A 26,056-nucleotide genomic window follows, 5' to 3' on the forward strand; every position below is an offset into this window, starting at 1 on the left:
TAAAGGAACACAGACTGATGACCCTGTCAGTGTTAGGACACTTAAACTTGGAGTCGAGGTTAAGCATGGGACTGGGACAACACTGGACTCCATGAACATACTGAAGTAGAGAATGCCGGTCTGCAGAAAGAGGCAGGAGACTGGAACAAACAAGAAGAGAGGAGAGACTGCACACTCGAGCGATGACAAGAGTAACCTCCTCGGTTCCTGACTTTAAAGTTCTCAATTCCAGCCCCCTTTAAAGGAGGTAGGTAGAATGAGTTAGTGGGCTTAACATAGGTGCGCCATGATGAGGGCCCAAAGTAAGTAAATGGAAATGTGGTAGGAGGAGATGGGGTGATGGGGATGTGGAAGCCTGAGACCAAAGACTAGGAGGTCACATGATCTCTCTCATCACACATAATCCCACACCATTTAGCCCCTAATGTATGTTCCTGCTCATCAGAATGCTCACCAATGGTTATTCTGAGGGGGGAAAAATCCCACCCACCCTCATTTGGGGTAAAAGATACCTAATGATCTCTATCCTTATTATAGATTATGCTAACTTACTTGCCTACTCTCTTCTTCTCATTTTGAAGTGAGATAGAAGTAAATATTATAAAATATTCAAAGATTGGCCTCAACTTTGCCACAAAGACCCCAGTGGCCATACCATCCTCTAATATACAGTGCCACTGACCTATGGTCTCTTATGTTTTGACTCATAAGTGAAACTTACTCTCCTTACAAAAGGCTATTCCATGTCTATGAACAGACTCTTCAAAAGATAGCCAGACACATTTTAGAATCCCTCTCCGCCCAGGATGGGAAGGGTAGGTTCATTATAAGCCACATTATTCGGCTCCTCTCTAGCTTCCCTTTGTTCTAGCTCAGAGTCATGTGAGCCGCCCAGGTGCTCCTGGCCAATATCCAACTCACGCTAAGGTTCCTGCATAAAGAAAAAGCAGAAGGGGGAGTGTGTAAGACAGGGGTATGGGAGAGTCAAGAAATAAAAGAAATAGGTTTTCCGTGGGGCCAGAATTCAGTTTTGGTCTGTAAAGAGGACAAAGTATGAGTCTGGTGAGGGATCCAGTGCCTGGTAGCCAGCACCCTTGAGTACACACTGGGGAAGCAAATGCAAATACCATCAGGGTGTCACAGGCAGGCTTTGGGAGGTAAAAAAGTCAGTGAGGAAGGAGACCTGGTCATGGGGACCTCAGTAGAGCTGTGGGAGGGCTGACAAGCCAGAATAAACTATGTAGGGAAAACAACAACAACAATACTATATTTATTTCTAATTTTTAAAATATTTTTTATTTTATTAACTTTATTATTAAAAAGTTGCAATTTAAACACACACACACCTAAATAACCAGACTCAAAGATTAATTGTGAATTTAAAATAACATCCTAAATAGAAGTTTAAAAAAAGGTTTTTAGGTTTTTTTGGGGTTTTTTTTGTTTGTTTGTTTGTTTGTTTTTATCAATCTGGGTTTTGATTGGTTGTTTTTTTTGGTTTTTTTTGTTGTTGTTGGGGTTTTTTTGTTTTTTTTTTTTTTGGTTTGGTTATTTGGTTTGGTTTTCGTTTCTCTTTTAACGAGTTGTCACCATGAATGTATTCAAACATTTTCTTGCAGCCTGGTTTATATCTATTTCCATATATTGGGAACCACACACATAGTTTTCATGTGAAATCAGATCCTTTATCAGGCATTTCAAACTTGAGCTCCTCATCTATGATTTTGTTTCCTGGGCAGCAGCAGTGATTTCTGGGTAATTTTTAGGGGGATGTTTTGTTTTTATGTACCCATAAATCAGTGTATTTTTAGTAAGAACAACACATGTCTAAGTTTAAAAAGGTTTAGCAGGGGTTGAGGCATAACTTGCTGGCAAGTTAAAGGTTATAGGTTCAGATCCCCAGCACCCATGTAAAAACTGGGTGTGGTAGCCTATATGTAACCTTAACAGTGAGATGCTGGGAAGGGTGGGTCCCTAGGGCCCAGTGGCCAGACAGACTTGAAAAACAAAAAGGCCAGATTCAGTGAAAGACTGTCTCAAACAGGAAAGTAGAAAGTAACAGAGGAAGGCATACAAAGTCAACTTCTGGCCTGTGTATGCACATACATGAATATGCATGCACATACACACATGCATACCTAATAATAATAAAAACAATTGAAATAAATAAAAATGAAAACAAAAGGCTTTAGTCATAATGGTAAATTTGACCAGTGGTGTGGCTTGTGCTTTCTCTAGCATTTTGTAGTACTTGAACGCATTGCATCCATAATTAGGAAGTAAGGCTGTTAACTTTCTCAAGAGTGTGATTCCCCGTTTAGGTTACCACACATTAAAAGACTTTGCTCTCACTTCTGGTTATTAATGAACTCAGGAAGCAGGTTCTCATCTGGGTGCGCTGCCTTAGCTTGGTCACAATATGTTTGTCACTGGGCTTTAGTGGCTAGCCCTTTGGGAAGGTATAATTGAAATATATAATTTCTTTAAGGAAATTTGACTTAGCATTGGTAAAAAGGCTGTCTAACCTTGGAAACAAGTGCTTGAGTAGCAGACCCAACACTATAAAGTGAGAGCTGTCCAATCTTGTCTCTTTTGTTGCAATTAACCTTTTATTTAGTCCTAAGAAGATTTTTGCATTTTTAATCAAGTTTTTCTGATTTAAAAATTCTTCTGTTAACAGTAAATTAAGCCCCCATATATGAATATTCTGCCACATAAGTGCATATCTGGACTTCCTTATATTCCTTGTGTTGGACAGAACATGTTTTTAAACATCAGGATGACATTACAGGCATATAGTCCCCCATCTTTCTGCATGTGTGGACATTCAGGACACACACACACACACACACACACACACACACACACACACAGAGAGAGAGAGAGAGAGAGAGAGAGAGAGAGAGAGATGTGAATTGTGAAGCTGCGTGTTTTATACATGCCTCAATTTATTTAGGATATGTTTTGTGTCTCTATATACATTTTAAATATTTGTTTAGATTTGTAGGTCCCTTGTAAAGCATATCTATGGGAATTTACTTATTTTTGCTGTTAATGGGACTTTTCTATTGCTATATTTACAGGTAAGTTTTTTTTAGTTCAAAAAATGCAATGTAATATATCATATTATACCCAAAATAATACATCATTTACACCTTTCTTTGCCCTTAGTTACATTAGGCAGGGCCTCCAAGATAATGTGAAATGGTGTTTGTGGTAGAGGGAATACCTTCTTCCCCACCTCTGGAGGAACATTGTGGTATCTAATAATCTATTGCTTATATCTATTTGAGGTTGATCTTTATTGTGTGAAAAAAATTTCCTAGTCTTAAGTTTTGCTAAGACTTTATTTTAAAAAAAGGCAGTGAGAGTTTGCAAGCTCTTTGAAACGTGGAATGGTGCATATAGGCTCCCAGTCTTCCCTTAATTCATTGTGTATAAAGTTTACCCTAAAAAATGCAATATCCTTGAATTAGTAGGGTAGCCTTTCATGGATGTAGGTAATTTTAAAAAATTTTCTATACTGTGCTTATTAAATATTTTTGAATTTTTGAGCACGACAGATTTGCTATAAAAATACAACCATCAGAAAGAAAAATGAGCTATTCCCATGGGGAACTATGGTAGGGTATATATATATATATGTGTGTGTGTATATATATATGTATACACACACACACACACACACACACACACACACACACACACACCCACCCTTCAGAATTCTGTTGTATCCAATCACCTTCAGGTGTATCTCTGATCTGGTACCTTTTTAAAAGAAGAATATCTTTTATTCATTTTTTTGAAAAATTTCATACATATATACACTGACTTTTTATCTTACTCCCCCACCTCCTCCCTCCAATTATATCTGGGACCCACAAATTTAGACATTTGTATTGGAGGCCTTTCTGAGATAGTCTGAGACAGAGTTCCTTCTCAGCTTTAGTATTTTCATTTGACGCTATTGAGCATTGGAATGTCTCAACATTTCAGTGTCTTAGAGACCATATGACACCCATTTACTTAGAGTTGCCTGGTTCTTTGAAGGTTACATAATAGTTCACTGTTAGGTAGACTATGTCCTGTCTATTACCAATAACACACACAACAAACACACACACATAGACGTAAATGAGTCTTTTGTTCATCCTTGCTCTTGTTTATCAAATGCTAGCCTATTGGCCTGGTCAAATAATCTTGAGCATATTAAACAAAGGTCATATTTGTTCATTAGAGTCTTGAATTTCCTATGAAAAGCAATGTTATTTTTTGGCACAGAAGTTAGCATGCTTCTTATGATGTGCTATGTTGGTCTCATCAGCGTTACTAATAACATTTACACATAGCCACACAAGTGGCTTTTCATACACTAACTTCAGGGTGCCACTTGTATGTCACTATCTGACTTTGTGTCAGATAGTAAGGGATTAGGGATTAAATACAGAGAAAGCAAAGCTCTCCTTCACTTGGGTTACCAATTTACTGCTGGGACATAAGCAAATAAGCCCAATTAGTTAAGAATAATCATGATACATATTTGGACATATCTTGAAAGGTACCTAAGGAAATATTAACTCCAACTCCAGACCAAATTTTGGGATTGATACTCCTTAGAAGGAAGGAAATGTCTTAGCCTCTCTGTACACTTAGGTAAGCTGACAGAAAACAGAATTCTCCATCACTCTCTAGCTGGGAGCCAACAACCACTTGTACTTTCTTGCCACTTGAAACATTAGTGTAAGTGAGGGGCTGGGTTCACTACCTTTAAGTTGAGATAGCACACACAGTCAATGGGGATGCAGTACAGCCTCCCAGTCCTAAAGATATTAACAAAGAGAAACCATAGTAAATTGTCATTACAGTGCTCATACTTGAGCACCATCAACATTTCTGCTCGAGCAGCCATTTATTTGCAGCAATAAGTACGTTAAGGGTCAGGTCCATCTCTGATGTTATTCCCCTTTAACATTTTGGCTAATAAGGAACACTAATATCCAGTCTTAGCCTTGGATGGGGCCTTGAGCATGTTCCCTGTGCTTTGAATTGGGAAGTCAAACTTCTTAGGAATCTTAGCTTATTCAAGATAAAGGTCTAAAAGGACTATAGGTGCCCTTCCCATTTCATAGATGACAGAGTTGAAGAGAGTAGAGGAACTGCCTACTGTAACACAGCCAGTTAGCATGAGAACTCACTCCTTACATGTAGTTCTGGGGCAATTCTTATTCCAAAGCACTGGGAAGACCACCCTTCAGCTTCTGTGACATGCACATAGCACCTTTTAATATCCAGGTCTATGAGTGCTATCACAGGCTGCCACAGTCTTCTTGTTGACTTGTGTGTTCAGTTTCTCCAAATAAGACCTTTTAATTTGAGAAGTGCTGATTCCAAACCACTTGTCTACCACCAAACCTAAGATATTCTGTGTGAGCTAGAGAGTGGCATGACTAGATGCCATCCTGGGAGAAGACCCAACTGGTCTGAATTCTTTCATCAGACGTTTTGAAACTTAACATATGTGGAATTTGTTGGGCCTCAGAAAACCCTGCTCAGACTCTAAAAATTCCGCCTTGATTGGTTGCAGGCAGACCATCCCAGCAAGGGGAGATCATCTGATCATCCCTGAAACGCTCAAGCCCTTGGGTGTGAGCAAAACAGACAACTGTGAAAAACTCACCACTCTGTTGGAGAGTTACAAGATGTACCATCACGAAGGTGAGGCACTCCAGAGGATGATGTTAGTTGGCTTAGAATTTGCTAGCATTGTGTCTTGGGACTGCTAATGACTGTAGTCTGGTTATTCTCTCTCATGGGGCAAGGAAAAAGGGCCAACCTAGGCACATTCATGGCCTCCCACTAAGTTTGAGCTCCTAATGTTTCCATATTTGAGTGGCTAAATGACTCTTGGGAAACAAACTATCCCCAGCTAAGAACTACTACTAAACCAGTAGAAGACAAGTGGACATCCTATAGTAGGAAGTCCACTAGGGAGAGAACCAATCATTACCATCATGGTATGGTACCTCAGGAAGTGGCCTATTGGCTGCTTTGAGGTGGGGATGGAGAAGAGATAGTTACAGCCATGTTCCCTACACAGTCTTTAAGTAGCAGGAGTAGATTGAAGCCACTAGAGAGGGCTGAGATAAAGCATGAAAGACCTGACCATTGAAACTACTAAGAAGAGGTTAGCTATGTGTGAGAACAAAGGCTAGCTACACCAAAACTCTAAGTTCCTGTCTGGTGTCTTCTCAGACGACACCAACAGTGACATGAACAGTGACGACGACATGAGCCGAAGTGGGAGAGAAACCCCATCCCCTCGACCATCTCATGCTTTCAGCAGTGAGTATCGCACCCCACCAATGCCACATTATAAAGAGGTGCAGAGGCACCAAGGCCTCCAATGAGACAATAGCCCTAGAGTGTTCAGTATCACACAGAGTCCTGAGCAGAGAAGATTAACTGAGAGACATTTTTATATCAAATCAGACAACTACAGTAGAATGGCATGCAGGGGTTTTTAAACAATACAAATTTATACTATTTAGTATCTACTTCAGGCCGTGCTAGCAGCATTGTCTGTAGGTTGGACATGTGTTCTGCTTTCTCTTTTCAATAGAATGCTGTGCAATTTAAAGTCAGCTGGCCTGTGCTAGACATAGAAGGTCTACGGTCCCTTTCCTGGATTTGGACTTGAGAACTTAGCAGCTGAGAAAACAGTTGGGAAGTCTGAAGTGGAGCTAGCTTACAGACGTAGCTTGGGTCCTTGCTGTAAAGCAAGCTTTACTTGGGAGAAGCTTGTGGTGTAGCTACCATGAGCCTGGGAGTCTAGAACCTTCCATTTTGGATACATCTCATCAAGGGAGGCATATGTGCACACACAAAGGAAACACAGATATGTCAAAGCACATCTGACCACTCAAAAACCTGACCTGCCTAGGTGAGCGAGACCTGGAGCACAGGGGCAGAAGCAGAGATGTGGAGCCTCGAGACCGCTGGCCATACACCAGGAATCCCAGAAGCAGTAAGTTGTCTGCTGGTCTGTAGCTCAGAGCAGAGGCTCTGTGCATAGGGGCCTCAGGAGGCCCTAATGCTCAAGTCGAGTCATATTCCTGTTGCTGTTTAGTCCCAGGCTCTAGCATTTAAATTTCCTCTCAGCAGAGCCATTTCATGCCACAAGTGTATTTCAGCTAATGCTGTTGTTTACGCAACATTTTCCCTAAGAGGATATGTATTGTTTTAAATAAAACATACTGTGGCTGCTACAAAAATGAAAAAAAAAATATTACAGAGGAAAAACAAATATATGTTACCTATCATGGTTTCATGCAAATGTGAAGAGACACTACACCAAAGTGCACCACTTAAGTCTTTTTATTGACTAAAAGAGAATTAGATGCCCAGGAAGGACCATCTCAGTCCATTATTGGTACTTGTGCCATCAGAACCTATCTCTTGTTCCTCCTGGACTTGGGAGATACTGTATTTATCAGCAGGGCACCCTAAAATTGTAACCAGGAAAAGATGTTCAAATCTGTCACTTTCACCATTAGTTTGTGGTACCTTTGGTACCTAAGGAGAGTAGATTAATCAAGGTGTTTCTGTATCAAAACAGACACCTACAATGGACTGTATGTACGTCCTCTGGGCTTGATCTCTGGTCTTGGATGAGGGCACCAAAGAGAGTCAGTGGTTGAGAACAAGAATAGACACCATACCTGGGCCCACACAACTTGTGGCGTGAATCTGACTCTAAGATTAGGAAGGAAGGATGAGGCAGGGACCCTGGGATATTGCAGGGCCCTTCTATAGAAAGCAGAGAAAACAGACACTTTTTTTTTGTGATCATTTCCCAGGTAGCTTCTGAGATTGTCAGGGGATTTCTGAACCCTGCTCAGTTGGACTAGTTCTTGCAGCCCCCTGATGACTCTCTTCCTTCCTAGGGATGCCTCAACGGGATCTTTCTCTCCCTGTGATGTCAAGACCACATTTCGGACTGGAAAGAGATGATGACAGACGTTCCATGGATTATGAGTCTCGATCCCAGGTATGCCCAGGTTTCCTCTCTTTCCAGAAAACTTACCTTCATTTCACAACAAAGATACCTGTCTCTCCCCTGAGGATGTATTCATCTGTCCCTAGATGCCCATTTATGACTGAGAGCCCTCAGTCACTCTAAAGAGAAGGCAGGGACCATCCCCACAGGTGACCAGTGGCAAAGGTCAATGTTGCCAATTTTTTAAACTGATCCACACAACCAAAGGAGTGCTTGCCCCTCAGTGTATGTGTCACTCGCTAGGGTAAGTAGCAGAAGGATTCTAGACATCTTATGGCCCCCAGGGAGTCAAGAGCAGAAAGCCAACTGGGCAGGGAGAACAAAGGCTCTGGAGCTGATGAGAATGGGGTACAAAACTTAGCTCTGCCACCCAGTGCTGTGTGGGATCCTGCAACTCAAGCCTCACCTCAGTTTCCTCATCAGTAAAAATGGATGTGGCGGTTGTCCCCCAGCACCACTGTGAGGCGTCAGTGAGATTCACACACCTGTATGGGTTGTGAGTTCCTGTTATTTTGTCTGGCACATGGTAGGCACACTATGGTAGCAATCTCAGCAGTCATAGCCTTAAGGGGCAATATGTGTTAGGGTGATTGGTACAAAAGGAGAGGACAATGGATTTGCACCAGCCTCTTAGGGAGGAAGAAAAGGAGAACCTTATTATCAACAGACCTTAGAAGAGAGGTTGGAGCCAGAGGCAGAGCCTTCATTTCCTTTGCAAGTAAGCATTTAAGCCCTGGGAATCATAGCTATAGGCAAGACAGACAGGACTTCTGTTCTGAGATACTGTTGTCAGAGGCCCACGTAAATATTCACATAAATGTTCTTTATGTCTGATGAGTGTTCTGAGCATTCTCAAAGAAACAGAACTCTAGCAAAAATTGCAGCGTGGAGTCTCAATTCGGATGAAAGGAAAATGCCTTCAGGGCAGCAACCCTTGACCTCCGAGGGTTGGGGAGGAATGGTCCAGGCCTGAGGTTGGAGGGGGTCCCAGCCTTTAGGGCAAGCATAACCGAAGGCTTTCTAAGTAGAAGTCAGACATCTGGCAAGCCAAAGAAGAGCCCAAGCAATGGCTAAGGCACACAGAGCTGGATTGGTGGTGTGAACCTCACCTAGTTTTATTGCTTACACTCTCTTCCTTGACAATGAGTGGCTGAGCAAGGACCATGTCTGCATAATGCAAAGGTCTGGAAGCTGCTGAGTCTTACTGACTCAGAGTAGAAACAGGGGCACTAGATGGTACAAATCACATTTTGAGGCCGTGCAAAACAGAAAGTTATCTTGCTGTCTCTTTAATCACATGCAAATCCTTAATGGTTCCAGTGTATAGCTCACGGTGTGAAAACCTGAACTGTGCCTTGTTAGCACGGCTCTCAGGCCACCCCTGCCACTCAAACTTGCTTGCAGTCATGAACATTTAGGTATCACAGTTGATGGCAAACATAAAGCCAGCTTTAAGGTTAAAATGCTTTAAGGTTAGTTAAGGTCACTTATCTTTATACGAATGCACCATTTTATTTTATAGAAGTAATGCTGTTCAGACTTTATGCAAATTAGACAAGTAAAATTAAAAAGAATACATCTGCCATTGCCCTTGGGCTCTGTGTACCCCAGGGGTGGTGACACCTTTGCCTCTTATATTCTCAAACTCTTAAGTCCTTTGTTCTCTACCAGTCTCCACACTGTGAGCTCTGGTTTCCTGTGTTATCTTAGGGACACCTGGGTACCCTCTGGCTCTGTCTTTCATTGTAAGTAAATGCCAAGGCTCCCCACAAACCTGAGTAGCACAGAACTCTTATCGCCAAGGAGTTTACCATATAGAAAGAGGAGGGACAACCAACAAATAAATGCACTTATAAATTTGGGGTGGCAGTTTTGGGAAGGTTGTAACTCTTCCTGAATTTTCTTGGAGTTTTTTTGGTGGTATTGTTTTTATTTTTGTCTATTCTTTTTTTTTAAATTTTTTGTCCTAATTCTCACCATTAACTGAGAAAGACTTTCATTTCTGAGGCTTTGCTTCATTTTGCCCTCATTTTGTTGTTGCTTGCTTCTCATTGTTTCTTGCTTAATGACTGGACATGGGCAGTTGCATAGATGAAGTTTTCTTATTCAACTCTGAATCTTAGGTTTTTTGTTTGTTTGTTTTTCTGCATTTCCCATGTTCCTATTAAAATTCAAGTCCCTCTCCAGGTATAGAACAATAATAAATTTAATATCAAAACATTAATGCTTCCTCTGCCCAATTTTTCTTAGTATTCAAACAATAATCACACTACAGAGTCTTCCCCCACTGTGTCGTAATATCGCAAGTTCTCACCATTTAACAATGAAGAATCCGAGGCTCTGAAAGATTTCCGTATCTAACTAAGGTCTCACAGCTCATAAATGGTGCGGTCTGCTCCTGACCCTACAGTTCTCTCCAGCTCCAAAGCCTATAGACTCCCACAGCACCCTCTCCATACTGCAGGATCCCTCCAGGCCTCAGGGCCATCACCCCTGACACTGCAGCTCAGTAAGACAGACAAACTCTAGTTCTGCCTTCTGCTAACAAGCAAAGTCCTTTAGGATTCTGCAGAGAAGATGCAGATCCTACGTATTACAAGGAATTTTGTACTTCTTTTTGAGAGAAATATCTATTTATCTTAAAGGTAGCTCTTCAGTAGTTGAGAGCTTCCGGTGTGTTGAGTTATTTGGAAACCATATACACTGGAAACTTTGCACTGTAGCCATGCTGTACAGTAGAGAAACAGGAAGGGAACTTAAACTGCAGAATCTGACAAGATGGCTGCTAGAGCGCATCTTCTTTCTGCTCCCATGAATACACCATGCATGCTGATTATTTAGCCTGCGTGGGCTTTCCCACCAGACTCCCTCCGCACATAACCACTTCATCTACCACTTCAGGCCCCACAAAAGGCCCTCTGTTAAACCTCTGCTCACTGTTCAGGCCCACCCTGAACTGTCCCTCCAAGAAACCCATGTAGCATTTATTATCTGTCTCCCAATTTACTGTTTATTGTTCTCTAATTGTTTCATGAGTCTTTTCTCTCCAACCAAATTATAAGCTGCATGAGGGCAAGGAATATGTGTCATGCGTCTTTGGGATCTGCCTCAGAGTGTAGCACAAGGTAGGTACGATGTAGGCCCCTAGTAACACTTGCCTTGGATCGCTCAGAACCCCAATACCGTGAGCACTTCCTATATAACTTCATATACGTAGCTCCCATGTCGCCAACATTATTCTCTCTTTGAACATCCATGGGGACAGATTCCATTGAGAGGCCTGTGTTTGATGTTTTAGGATGCTGAATCATACCAGAATGTTGTGGAACTCAAAGAGGACAAGAAGCCTCAGAATCCAATTCAGGACAACCTGGAGAACTACAGAAAGCTGCTCTCACTGGGTAAGAACCCACTTCCCTTGGCCACTTTCAATCCTACCAGCAGAGCCTTTTGTTACCTTGTTTATTTCAAGTTGTTTGAGTCCATGCTAGTATATTTGGACTTAGAAATCCTTTGGCGACTTGCTCCTCTGTGGGCAATGAGGTCTGAGTTTTAAAGACATCCATCCGGCTTTGGTTGAAGAATATATTGTATGGACTAGGGCTGATGGCTTTTGTCATAGAGCTTTCCTATGCAACCTCAGGTCTACATGTGGACTTCTCCAGAAGCACAGAGCCTACAGTGGTAGTAGGCAGTTGCTGTGAAAACCCATAAAGCCAAGGGATAGATGGTGCTGGACAGTAGGTTGAGAAAGGTCATTGAGCAGTAGGGGTAGGAGCACGGTGGCACATGCCTGAAAGCCCAGTGCTCTGCCCTAAAACACAGGAGGGAGGATCACCAGTTGAGGCCCATCTGGGCTACCTACATAGTGAGACCCTCAAGAAAGAATGGGATCTCTCAAAGAAGTGAACAGGAGGTAGACTACAAGAACTCGCTCAGAATTCATGCACATAAGGAGTCTTCATACCATTTTCTAGGTGTGATTAAACTGAGGGAATCAAAATGTAGATTATATCAGGTTAGAAGATGTATGAAGAAAATGAAAGACATTCCAAGACAGTTCATATTTACTGTGAGTGAGGGAACGGGAACAGATCAATTGATGGTGATGAGTCTCAGTCTTCAATGTAAATTTGAACCGCCATTTTGTTCTTAAAATCAGGAGTCCAGCTTGCCGAAGATGACCGACACTCTCACATGACACAAGGCCACTCATCGAGGTCCAAGAGAACTGCCTACCCAAGCACCAGTCGAGGTGAGTGACGAGCTGATCAACTTCCACATTTCACATTCACAAACACCACACGAAAATGCCATCCTGAGCTTAGAGGCTAGGAAGAGTTACATATGGGGGTTTCTTTCCAGGTCTGAAACCCATGCCTGAAGCCAAAAAGCCGTCCCACAGGCGTGGAATCTGCGAAGACGAATCTTCTCATGGAGTGATAATGGAAAAATTCATCAAGGACGTGTCACGCAACCCCAGATCTGGAAGAGCAAGGGAGCTGAATGAGCGTCCTCCTCCGAGGTTCCCCAGACCTAACGACAACTGGAAGGGCAGTTCCTCAAACAAAAGAGAGTCAGTGAACCAGGAGAGGGGTTATGAAGGGAGCTCGTTCAGGGGAGGCTTCCGGTTCAATGCAGGCCTGGTTTCTAGAAGCCGAGCTCTAGAAAGAAAGAGGCGTTACCACTTTGATTCTGAAGAGAGGGGTTCTGGTCATGAGCATAAAAGTTGTGTGAGGAAGAAGCCTTTTGAATGTGGTAGTGAGATGAGACAGGCTATGAGCATGGGCAACCTGAGCAGCCCTTCCCTCTCTGAGGCGCAGTCAGCCAATTCGGGGGCAAACCAATACGTGTGTGATGAGTGCGGGAGGTCGTTCAGTGTCATCTCTGAGTTTGTTGAGCACCAGATCATGCACACTAGGGAGAACCTCTACGAATACGGAGAGTCCTTTATTCACAGCGTGGCTGTCAATGAGGTGCAAAAAGGTCAGGGTAGGGGGAAACGCTTTGAGTGTAAGGAATGTGGAGAAACCTTCAGTAGGAGTGCCGCCCTGGCACAGCACCGCCAAATCCATGCTAGAGAGTATCTTGCAGAATGTAGAGATCAGGAGGATGAGGAGACCGTCATGCCTAGCCCGACCTTTAGTGAGCTGCAGAAGATGTATGGCAAAGATAAGTTCTATGAGTGCAAGGTGTGCAAGGAGACCTTTCTGCACAGTTCCGCCCTGATTGAGCACCAGAAAATCCATGGTAGAGGCAACTCAGATGACAGAGATAACGAGCGTGAGCGCGAACGTGATCGCCTACGTGCACGTGCACGGGAGCAGCGTGAACGCGAACGCGAACGTGAACGCGAACGGGAGCGTGAGCATGAGCATGGGGAACCCTTTCTGACCTGCCCAAACTTCAATGAGTTTCGGAAGATGTACAGGAAAGAGAAAATCTATGAGTGTACAGTGTGTGGGGAGAGCTTTCTTCATCTCTCATCCCTGAGGGAGCATCAGAAAATCCATACCAGAGGAAACCCATTTGAAAACAAGAGCAGGGTGTGCGAGGAGACCTTTGTCCCTAGTCAGTCTCTCAAACGGCGCCAGAAAACTTACAGAGAGAAGCTGTTCGACTTCAACAACGCCAGAGATGCGTTGATGGGAAGCTCAGATCCCAGCGAGCATCAGAAAAATCGTTCCCGAAAGAATTTCTTTGAGGGCAGAGGATTCGAGAAACCCTTTGTCGAATCTCAGAAGAGTCATACCATAACAAGACCACCTGAAAACAGAGACGATGACAAGCCATTCACCATCAGTGTCAACCCTAATGACAAGCTGAAATTCTCCGCCATGGAAAGTAGCTCCCAGGGCAAATCCTATGAGAGGTCTGTTATTCACAGCTTGGGCTCCCCAGAAGCTCAGAAGAGTCGTGTACTAGGGTTCCGTAAACCAAAATCAGTGACAGAGTCTAGCACCCAGACCCCAAGCACCATTGACTACCCCAGAACCTACTCTGGAGGGATCACCTATGAAGGAAAGGAATACAAGGGCTCCGTCATCCACAGCTTGCCTGCTCCTCGACCTCTGAAACGTCATAGAGTAAGTGACCAGATTCAATGTGATGAGGAGGGAGAATCCTCCATTTATATCCCAGATATTATTAAGCGAAGGAAGATTCCTGCCAGAGAAGACGCTTATGAAGGAAGTAGCAGCAGCAGCTACCACACACCGAATGTACCCCGTGCCGAGCCTCCAAGTGTTTCTGGAGAGACCCGTGAATCTAAGCAGGATGTCACGTTTTCAGTTCCCAGCTCAAGTGTTCGTGAACACCAGAAAGCCCGTGCCAAAAAGAAGTACATTGAGCCCAGGAGCAATGAGCCCTCTGTTATCCACTCACTCCCTTTTGGTGAATTGCTGGCAGGTCACCGTAGGGCCAAGTTCTTTGAGTGTCAGGAATGTGGGGAGGTCTTTGCTCGTAGGTCTGACCTCATTGAGCACCAGAAGATTCATGATAGAGAAAGACCTTCTGGAAGCCGACACTATGAGCGCTCTGTCATCCGCAGCCTTGCCCCCAGTGACCCTCAGACCAGTTATGCCCAAGAACGTTTCATTCAAGAACAAGTGCGTAAATTCAGAGCATTTGGACAGCGTTCTACCACCAGCAACAACCTCAGTGTACAGAAAATCTATGCCCAAGAGAAATTTAATGCCGAGGAGCCCCATGATAAAGAAACTCATGGTCAAAAAATTCATGACAAAGAGCCATATGGTAAGGAGCCCAGTGGCCAGGACCCCCATGGTGATGAACCCCAGGACAAAGAACCCCAGGACAAAGAACCCCAGGACAAAGAACCCCAGGACAAAGAACCCCAGGACAAAGAACCCCAGGACAAAGAATCCCAGGACAAAGAACCCCAGGACAAAGAACCCCAAGACAAAGAACCCCTTGATCAGGAGATGCGCAGTGAAGAGCCCCATGGCGATCAGCCCCATGGCCAGGAGCCTCATGGTGATGAGCCACATGACAAGGAACCCGTTGATCAGGAGATGGCCAGTGAAGAGCCCCAAGGCGAAGAGTCCCATGGCCAGGAGAAAGCTGAAGACATTACTATTGAGACCTCAGTGTCTGAGGAGCCCCAGAAAGACGATACTGGTGATGCTATCTATGAATGCCAGGACTGTGGGCTGGGCTTTGCTGATCTCAATGACCTCACAAGTCACCAGGATGTCCACAGCAGAAAGTCCCTGGTTGACAGTCGTGAATATACACATTCTGAAGTTCACGTCCACTCCGTCAGCGAATTTGAGAAAAAGTACTCTGGAGAGAAACTGTATGAATGTCCAAAATGTGGAGAGTCTTTCACTCACAGCTCATTACTTTTCGAGCACCAGAGAGTCCACGAACAAGACCAGACGTATTCTGTAAAGGCCTGTGATGATGGTTTCGTCGCCCTGTTGCCTGCGAGACCAAGGAGGAATTGTACTGTAGAGAGGAATCCTGCTGTTTCTGGGTCAGCCATTCGATGCCGTCAGTGTGGACAAGGCTTCATTCACAGTTCTGCCCTAAATGAGCACATGAGACAGCACAGAGATAATGAAATACTGGAACAGAATGAACTGGCAGACGAGATTTTCATTCAAGGCCTAGCCCTCACCGAGTATCAGGGAAGTGAAACCGAAGAGAAGCTTTTCGAATGCACAATCTGTGGGGAATGCTTCTTCACTGCCAAACAGCTCGGAGACCACCACACCAAAGTTCATAAGGATGAGCCCTATGAATATGGGCCCTCCTACACCCATGCCTCCTTTCTCACCGAGCCCCTCAGGAAGCACATCCCACTGTACGAATGCAAAGACTGCGGGCAGTCCTTCCTAGACGACACCGTCATCACTGAGCGCATGGTGTTTCATCCTGAGCGAGAGGGGGGATCAGAAATAGTAGCTGCCACTGCCCAAGAGGTCGAAGCCAATGTCCTCATTCCACAAGAAGTACTGCGAATCCAGGGGTCAAACGCAGAAGCTGCTGAGCCCGAAGTGGAGGCCGCTGAGCCTGAGGTGGAGGCCGCTGAGCCTGAGGTGGAGGCCGCTGAGCCTAATGGAGAGGCTGAAGGACCAGACGGAGAAGCTGCTGAGCCTGATGGAGAGGCTGAGCAACCCAATGGAGAGGCTGAACAGCCAAACGGTGATGCCGATGAACCGGACGGAGCTGGGATCGAAGACCCAGAAGAGAGAGCCGACGAGCCAGAGGAAGACGTTGAAGAGCCAGAAGGAGATGCAGATGAGCCCGATGGCGCAGACATTGAAGACCCAGAAGAAGAAGGAGAAGATCAAGAGATTGAGGTTGAAGAACGTACTACAACTGCCATGAATGCGCAGAAACTTTCGCTTCCAGCGCAGCCTTTGGCGAGCATCTGAAAAGCCACGCCAGCGTGATCATCTTTGAGCCAGCCAATGCTCTCGGAGAGTGCTCTGGCTACATCGAACGGGCCAGCACCAGCGCAGGCGGTGCGGAGCAGGCAGATGACAAGTACTTCAAATGCGACGTGTGCGGGCAACTCTTCAATGACCGCCTCTCTCTTGCCAGACACCAGAATTCTCACACTGGTTGAGTATCCAGGCTGAGGAGAAAAAAAAGAACTAAGCCAAACCTTCCTCCCAAAACCAGACCCTTAATAAATCACAGAGAGAGCCTAAACCAACCCAAAATGTCAATAGGAAATTCACCTTACCATATACATACCGGACTTCACATCACAGACTTTTACTCAGACTGAAAAACAGAAAGAGGTTGAATGCAGAGACTCCTTCAGTCTTAGCCATTCCCTAGCAAGAAGCATCAGTGTATACTTGAGAAAGCTAGAGCACACATCTTCCATTTCATCTAAGTAACCAGATTGAGGGAAAACCTAGTGACTAGCCAAGACCACAGAGGTTGCCCCAATCGACTGTAAATGATACCCCTTTCATACCCTATACATAATGGTTCCTGCCGTGTATATAAATGAGCAAATCACAGCAAATCAGTGATACATATATTTGGATTTAGTGTGCTATAGAATTTTACAGTTTACTCTACAGAGCTACCTAGCCTGGTACTCTGATTTTTTTTTTTTTCCCTGAGGAGGAAGAGAGCAACAATTTAGCATATATTTGTAAGTGTTGTCCATCCTGCGGAAGCTTTACTGTGCATTGTTTGAACCCCATTAGTATCCTTTCCAGTAATGGACTATTCCGTCCCCTACCTCTTAGATAGTCCTGTGAAGGCGTGGGTGTGAAAGATCATGTGTCTTTGAATCCTGGCTGTGTGAAAACGGACATTTTAGCTTCCACAGCTATTTGGTGTGCACCTAGCCCCCTTGAGACTGATCATGTAATCCTTTACAGTACATGGATTTGTCTCTGTGACCCAAATCAACCCATCCCTACATTTATGTACCTTACAGTGGTTTTCATGCAAAAAAATTGTTACATTTGAGATGTTCTTTAAGGTTGGGTTTTTGTTTTCTAACCAACTCATCGTGCGTTTGATAGTGAATTCATGAAACCTGAAGCTTTTCCCTGTAAATTTCAATGTCTTTGCCTTTAAAGAGTGGGTGACAACCATCGCTAGATCACAGTAGTGCCTAATGAAGGGTTGGGAGCCACAGGAGAGGCTCTTACATTGTAAATAAGGAAGCAGATGACAACCTTTCATTAACTGCTGTGTGCTTCCTGCCTTAAGTGACAAGTGGCAGCGTCGCTTGAGTCACCTGTGTGGTGTTGTATTGTGCTTGCCACAAGTCAGTGTGCTCCCTGGGTGCCCAGGAGCTAGTATCCTTAGATCTTTGTATCTCCAAACTTAATCCCCCTGTTCTTTATGTATCTGTCAACCCCAAGTCTATTGCATTTTAAAAAAAAAGCAAAAACACACCCACAAAAAAAGCTTTCTTTATAGTTAATCCTAGCTTAACATGGACTCAGGTTCCCCAGCAGCCTTAATTTTTTTTCGTTACCATTGTTCTTTCTCATCAAGTCTCCTTAGTATTTCTGAGCTTTCCATTGAGTGTCCCATCTGTCTCAATGTCACCAGATGTCACAAACTGACTTCCCAGCTTGAGATTTTCTGCGTCCTATACACGGACTGCTTGCGCTCCTTTACTTCCCCTCCCCTCATGGCTATATAAAGACAATTTTTTGGCCTTCAGTTGGCTGGGGAAAAAAAAATTTAAAAAATTAAAAAATTAAAAAAAAATAAAGCAGATCTGTAGCCGAAAGATCGCATGATATGTACAGATCATCTGAGAACGTGAACAGAGTTTACCTGCTGGGGAAACCGGTCTGACTCTTAGTCTTCTAGATCTGTAGGTCCGGGGCTCATGGCAGAGTGTGTCAAAGCCTCAGTGAATGCCAAAGCCTTCGGAGGTTGGAGACCTAAGAGCAAGAAATAGAAATGAGTGAGCCAAAGAAGGGAGTTCCAAGATGACAGCAGATCTAGGAAGGAGATGAGACAGACTAAAGAAGATATCAGCAGCAGGGATTGGAAGGTCAGGGTGGTAAAAACAAATTGGAAAGAAGTGTCCTGGGTAGTTGGAAGAAAGGCCTTTTTGATGGCATCGTGTAGGTGAAGGCCAGCTGCATAGAGAGAGCCCCAGGTTGGAACTGACATCCAGGGAACCAGAGGGGCAGTGATTTATTGGTGAGGCACCCTTGAAATGAAAGTCAGTGCCGTAGCTATCTGGGTAACTGTGGGGACTCAGTATCAGTGACAGTGTCACCCCCACTAGGCCCTTTTCAGAAAGAGACTAATCAAGAAGTATGAGTTGAGTGTCCACTCTTACCATAACCAAGTGAGTAGATCAGGAATGATTGAAATGCCAGACTATGGAAGAATAGTTTAGTCAAAGTGCCCCTGGATTCTCATGCAGTTGTTCAAAAGTGACAACCACAAAGAGTTGTGAAGCAGATATTCACAGAGCATGGAGTGGAGAGAGCAGGACACAAAATTATATTTGTACTACACTTATAACTGTTTTAAAATGTACGCTTATAGTCAAAAGCTATTGTGTTGTTGTAGGCTTATAGTCGAGCATTATTTTCTTAAATTTCTAGAATGTTCTTTATGGTAGTGTTATTCAAAAGTTAAGGATCATATTTCCATCGTGAACATAATTGGAACTCATTACGAAACACTTGGAAAATAACAGAGAAGTGGAGGAAAGATAATCCATGTCCCCACCATCCAAAGATAGATATGCTCTTTAATATCTTGTTTATTCTTGTTACTGTGCACAGGCTTATATATTACAACTGTGTCAAAACGTGTATTCAAGATAGCTGTTCTAGTATTTCCTGTGTAATTACAGTAAAATACCTTGAGGTTTTCCCTATGCTCCTTGTAATAGTCACCTGATAATAAAAGTTTAGTATGTAATGTCACCATCATAAGCATACTATGTACCCAATGAAAATTGGAAAATACAGCAAAACTGAAAAGAAAAAACTGCCCACATTCCCCACACCCAACAACCGTTAAGATCTTCATCTGTGTCCTTCATTTCATGTCATTGCACAAATTTGTGATTAAAACAGTGTTAAATAGATTTGCGTAACGTCTAAAACAAAAAAAGTGTGGGAAACAATTAAAAATAGTGTTTTGGGGGGGGTTCATGGTTAAATATTTTGTTCAAAATTTCTTGAATAATCTTCAGTGTTTGGGTAACAAACTTTATGTATGTACTCTGCATCAAAAATGTAAGGCATACTCAAAGAAAACTGGGAACTGAGGTGGAGAAAAACTGTATTTCCAATGAACTTCTGGTAACACCTGGATCTGTGCACCATGGGTGAGAATGTGAGGTCGTCTGTGATAAGTATGTAGTGTCAACAGCAGGAAGAAATGTGGAAAAGTGTGGAATAGCAGGGCAGTGCTGGAGGGATTACAGTGAAGTGTGTTTTCTCAGTTCCTTTGAGGGGTCTTTACCATAGTGTTCTAGTAGGCTGCCCTTATTGCTAAATATGCAGTATGTGACCATTCTAGTAGCCTTGAAGATATGGACATGTAGAAGAGAAACTCACCCATATTTTCATTACCCAAAGACTGTGTTAACATCTCAATTTGTTTTCCTTGTCTTGTTTCTGTGCACAGGCTTTTGGTTTGTTAATATGGCTGTAGTTGTTCTATCTTGTAATAGTGTCAACAATAAAAATAAAGTTAAAAATAAGATGATTCTCAGTCTCTTCTTTTGTCCTGTTTATGTGTTTGGGGTTGGTAATTTTGCCGGGACTTGTCGCTGTTGATAAAGTTATACATTCAAAATGTTGGTGGCCCCTTAGCCCTACAAGTTTTGATTTACAAATCTTATTCTTAATTAAAAGAAATAAATCTTTGTGTGTAAGTACCCGTGTGAATGGATATTTGTATGTGAGTATAGACATACACACTCATGTCTCTGTGTGTGTGTGTATGTGTGAGTGTGTATGTGTGAGTGTGTGTGTGTGTGTGTGTGTGTGTGTGTGTGTGCCCCTACTTTCCCATCATTTGAGAGAAGGCCTTTTTCAGTTTACCACTATGTACCCCAAGATGGATGGCTTGCAAGTTTCTGAAGACTCTCTTGTCCCAGCCTCCAAGATTTCTAAAAGAGTGTTTAGATTACAGAAGCATGCAACAGTTGCAGGCCTTAGTGGACTCTGAGATATAAACTCAGATTTTAATGACTTTGTTATAAGTGCTTTGCCCATAAAGTCATTTCTTCGCTTTGTATCATCATCATCATCATCATCATCATCATCATCATCATAATCAAGATTGTATACTCCAGCAATTATTTTTCAGGGGTCTGTGGATTCTACTTGAGTCCTATCTCTAACTGCTCCTCTAAGACTAAATTATAGTTAGTCCTACTAAATCATAACCACCTAGCAGTGGTTTTAGATTTTATTACAATCATAAACACATTTTGTTGATAGGGTATTATTAATTGGAAATATGAGGTTCCATAAAATGAGGGTTCATGAATCCTTAACATGAGAATAGTGATATTAGGGTTTAGCATCACAACGAGGCATTTATCCCAAACTTCTGAAGAAGATTAAAAAGTATTTATTTTAGCTCAGTAAACTTTAACCCAGATTCACCACTGTTCATCTGATTATCCTAATTAATGTATGAAAGATGATTTGTGTGTGTGTGTGTGTGTGTGTGTGTGTGTGTGCGTGTTCACATGCCTGATGCATGCTAGCACACAAGGAGGCCATTTAAGCAAAGGGGGAGGGGAAGAGAGAGGGGAAAGGGGAGAACAAAGCACACCAGCCAGGAGGCCCAAAGGGCCAGGTAACCAATAAGGTTGGATTATATAGAGAAGTACAGCTGGGGAAAGGGCAGTCCAGTTCTTGGGCTGGAGAAGTTTAGGGTAGGGAGCAAGGTACAACAGCCAGGAGGGTTCCTTTTGCTCCCCCAACCAACAGACAAGTGCTGGGATTACAAGCGTGTGCCACCATACCTGGCTTTTTATGTGAGTTCTGATTATTAATCCCATGTCCTCATGTTTGAATGGCAAGTATTACACCAATAGGGCCACCCCTCCTTTTGCCCTTTGAGAGGTAATTATTAAGCTTTCTTGAAGCTTCATAATTTAATGAAAAAATAGAAATATTAAGGGAAGGAACATGGGACATGACCAGTCCTGGATTTCAGTACCAAATTAATTGAAAAAAAGAAAGAAAGAAAGAAAGAAAGAAAGAAAGAAAGAAAGAGAGGAAAAAAGAAAGAAAAGAAAGAAAAAAAGAAAAAAAGAAAAGAAAGAAAGAAAGAAAGAAAGAAAAAATTCATGACTGCTCCTAGGTATGGTAGAGGAGAAAGTTTTTATAGATCTGTGGGAGAGCTTAGCCAGAGACAGGGACATTTGAGAGAGTCCAGCGTGGACATGACCGTGGGCCATGTAGGGAAAGTGGGAGAGGAAGAGAGAGGGGAGAGAGGAAGACTAAGGGTACCAACCAGGAGAGAGAGAAAGAGAGAGAGAGAGACAGACAAACAGAGACAGAGAGACAGAGACAGACAGAGACAGAGACAGACAGAAAGACAGAGAAAGACAGAGACAAAGAGACAGAGACAGAGACAGACAGAGACAGAGCGAACAAAAGGGATTAGGTAACCAAAATGGTTTATATAGGGAAGGGTCGCTGGGGGAAGGGCAGCCCAGACCCTGAGCTGGAGAAGTTGAGGGTTGGGGGAATGAGGTATGCCAGTCAGGAGAGCCCTGTAACAGGTAGGGACTGAGGGATGCTGGGAGAACATCCATCCATTTTAATATGTTAAATAAACACCTCAGTCATTTGTCCCAGGGTTAGAAACCTAACGATAATGACATATTTTAAGCTCAGTAGCTAACTGGATCCCTGTTGGTGACCACAGTGGAAATACGACACGACTCCATGGCTGCTGCATCTCTGATTCCATAACTCAAAAGTGATGGCCAAATCACCCCACTTTTTCTGCTCAACCACCAGAGTCCACTTTGCAATTAAGATAGAAGAGTGTAAATGTTTCTGAATTCCAGTCACTCTGGCCTCTGGCAGAGTCCTGAATGTTTTCATAGTTCTAAAACTTTGTACACACTAAAATGAAGTCTCACTGAATTATGGTCGCCTCATTGGAACCAGTCTTAGTCAGTGTTCTGATGCTGTGAGGAGACACCATGACCTTGACAACTCTTTTGAAAGAAAGCATTTAATTAGGGCCAGCTTACAGTTTCAGAGGTTCAGTCTTTATCATCATGGCGGGGAGCATGGTGCTGGAGAAATAGTTGATAATTCCACACCTCGATCTACAGTCAACAGGAAGATGGAGACACTGGTCCTGGCATGAGCTTTTGACATCTCAAAGTCTAAACCCAAGTGACACACTTCCTCTAATAAGGCCACAACTACTCTAACAAGGCCACACCTCCTATACTTTCTCATGTAGTGCCACTCCCTGATGACTAGGCATTCAACTATATAAGCCTGTGGGGACCCTTCTAACTCAAGACACCACAGCATCTGGCCAGAACTTGAATAGTCATCCTATAACAAGGGACTTCAGCATGGGTCAAGGTCTCCCCCACCCTTTTCCTCTATGAGGCTACTCTCCCCACCCTCTCCCACCTCACTGCTCCAGCATCTCCCTATGCTGGGGCATCAAACCTCCATAGAACCAAGGGCCTCACCTCCCACTGATGTCAGACAAGGCCATTCTCTGCTACATATGCAGCTGAAGCCATGGATCCCTCTCTGTACACTCCTTGGTTGGTAGTCTAGTCCCTGAGGGCACTCGGTGGTCTGGCCAGCTGATGTTGCTCTTCTTATGAGCTTGCAATCTCCCTCTGCTCCTCCAGTCCTGCCACCAGCTCCCCTACCGGGATCCCCAAGTTCAGTCTGATGTTTGGCTCCAAGCATCTACATCTGCATTGATCTGTTGCTGGCCGAACCTCCCAAGGAGCAGCCACACCAGCTTACTGTCAACAAGTGCCTCTTGGCAACAGCAACAGTGTCTGGGTTTGGTGTCTGCAGACAGGATGGATCTCTAGGCGGGGCAGTCCCTGATGGCCCCTCCTTCAGTCTCTGCTCCATTTTTGGTCCCAGTCTTTCCTTTGGACTGGAACATTTCTGGGTTAAAAACTTTGAGATGGGTGGGTGGCCCTATCCCTTAACTGGGGGCCATGCCTATCTACTGGAGGAAGTATCTATAAGTTCTATCTCCCGTTTGCAGCACATTTTAGCTAAAGTCATCCCCACTGAGTCCTGGGAGCTTCTCTTTTCCCTGGTATCTGGGACTCTCCAGTGGCTATCCTCGGTTCCTCATCCTCATTGCTACATATTTTTATTGGATTTTCTGACCCTCTGTACCTCTCTCCCATCCCCTCCAGTACCTGATATTGCCCCACTCAGCTCCCCACTTATTTCGACCAAGGCAACTCTTATAAAGGAGAAAATTTAATTGGGGCTGGCTTATAGTTTCAGAGGTGCAGTCCATTATCATCATGGAGGGAAGTGTGGCAGCGTGCAGGCAGACATGGTGCTGGAGAAGGAGCTGAGAGATCCAAAGGCAGCAGGAGAAGGGTCTCATTCTCCATTGGGCAGAACGTGAGCACAGGAACCTTCAAAGCCCATTACACAGTGACCCACTTCCTCCAAAAGGCTATACCCATTCCAAAAGGGCTACACCTCCTAATACTGCTACTTCCTATAAGTCAAGCATATTCAAACCACCACCGTAAATGATCATATAGATAAGGGCTGGAGTTATTGAAGAGATAAGGCCACATGGCCTGGGGAAGCTTGGTTCCTAGTGCCTCGTTTTTCATTAGAGTCTGGCTGAAAGGCCTGCCCTTCCATTTCCATAGTGAAATGCCAGAGACAATTAACTTATGAACAAACAAGATGGCTGCTAAAGGTCAAGTACGTCCATCACTTAGAGATGCTGGCTTGGGTGGTCGAGGACGGGAGTGTGCTTGCAGAGTAAACCACTCTGTTTGCAAAACAGGAAGCAAAAGTGTGACAAAGAAACTAGAGTCCCGCAATTCCCTTCAAGGGCATACTGTAGTGACTTACGAACTAGGAATTAGGCCCTCCTTCTCTAGGGTTCTGTCACTTCTCAATAGAGCCACGCCTTTAACACACAAGCCCCCGAGACTCTCATCCCAAACCACAGTGCATGAATAATCCACTAGTTGGCCAAGAAAAACAAGCTTTCCAAGAATTACTGAATGTTGAATGTAAACTGACTCTAATTCAAGTGTGGGGATGTTGTAAGGTGGAGAACAATTACAATATGTTACCAGGAATGGCAAGCAAACCAGTTTCCTCCCCAGAAAAGTAAGAAAGAAGCCAAGACTGGTACTCTGCCTACCTCAGTCAGACATCTGGTGTCGCAATGGTTGGTCACATTAAAGTCACCTTTACTACAGAGAGGGCAATGTCACATCCTCAATGGACTTCTGCAAAATCCTCCTTCTCCACCCAGGCCAGCCTCATACTAATAGTCATGAGCGTACCTTCACATTTCATGTAGTGGTTAACTGTAGTCATAATAAGGTACAGGGTGACTCACGACCACCTAACTCCATGTCCGGGTGATTCCATGACATCTTCTAGCCTCACACACATGGTGTATACTCACAGACTCAGGCACACATACACATACACATACACATAAACGCAAAAGAACCTTAAGCCATAGATGTCCCTAGCTGGGCATGATCGTATACACCTTTCATTTCAGCACTCAAGAGGCAGGTGCGTCTCTGGATCTGAGGCTAGCCTGGACGACATAGAAAGACCCTATCCCAAAACAACAACAAAGCTTTTCAATGGCTCGCAAATGCTTCTTGTTCACACCACTGCACTGGGATTTGTTCGAGGTTGGTTAGGTGACACTGCTTACATTTGACCAGCCTGGCCAAACTGGCCTGCTCCTATGTCTGGTGCTTGACTGGCTGTGAGCTAACCTAGGCCCTAGGTATAGCATTTCAGCCTTAGTTCCTTTCCTGTGGCTGTGATAAATTACTCCAATCAAAGCAACTTAATGGAGAAAGAGTTTATTTTTAATCTCGAAATTCAAGTATCATGGGAGCATCATGGGAACATGGGGGTGGGGATTCAAAGCAGCAGGAGCCTGAAGCACCTGGACGTATCACCGGCATGGTGAGGATACAGAGAGTGACGAGTGCAAGCAGTTCACTCTCTCCCTTTCATACAATCCTGGATGCCCTGACCTGAGAACCGTTCCACCCACAGTTATGATGGGCTTTACTTACCACAGATAACATAATCAAAATAATCACCCTCCACCCAATTGGGTGGCCCATCTTCCAGGTGATTCTAGATATCGTCAAGTTGACAACACTCACCATCTGAATGAAGGTGAGAGATTATTTTTTATTTGTTTGGTGTGTGTGTGTGTGTGTGTGTGTGTGTCCCCTTGTGGAGCTCAGAGGACAATTTGTGGAATTCTTTTCTCTCCTTCCACAGCTGTGGGTCCTCAGGTTGACCTCGTGTC

At 43.8% G+C, this 26,056-nt stretch overlaps 1 protein-coding gene across 1 annotated transcript; it reads left to right on the forward strand.

Moving 5' to 3' along the window:
- Nucleotides 1–5,626: 5,626 nt before the first annotated feature.
- Nucleotides 5,627–20,248, forward strand: Peg3 (paternally expressed 3). The gene is given in 8 exon segments (XM_032894586.1): nt 5,627–5,715; nt 6,253–6,342; nt 6,941–7,024; nt 7,944–8,047; nt 11,355–11,457; nt 12,219–12,311; nt 12,422–16,390; nt 16,393–20,248. Coding segments are annotated over 8 exon segments (4,719 nt in total). The 5' UTR covers nt 5,627–5,699; the 3' UTR covers nt 16,653–20,248.
- The last annotated feature ends 5,808 nt before the right edge of the window (nt 20,249–26,056 follow it).

This window comes from Rattus rattus, chromosome 2 (genome assembly GCF_011064425.1).
Source record: "Rattus rattus isolate New Zealand chromosome 2, Rrattus_CSIRO_v1, whole genome shotgun sequence".
NCBI lineage: Eukaryota > Metazoa > Chordata > Mammalia > Rodentia > Muridae > Rattus > Rattus rattus.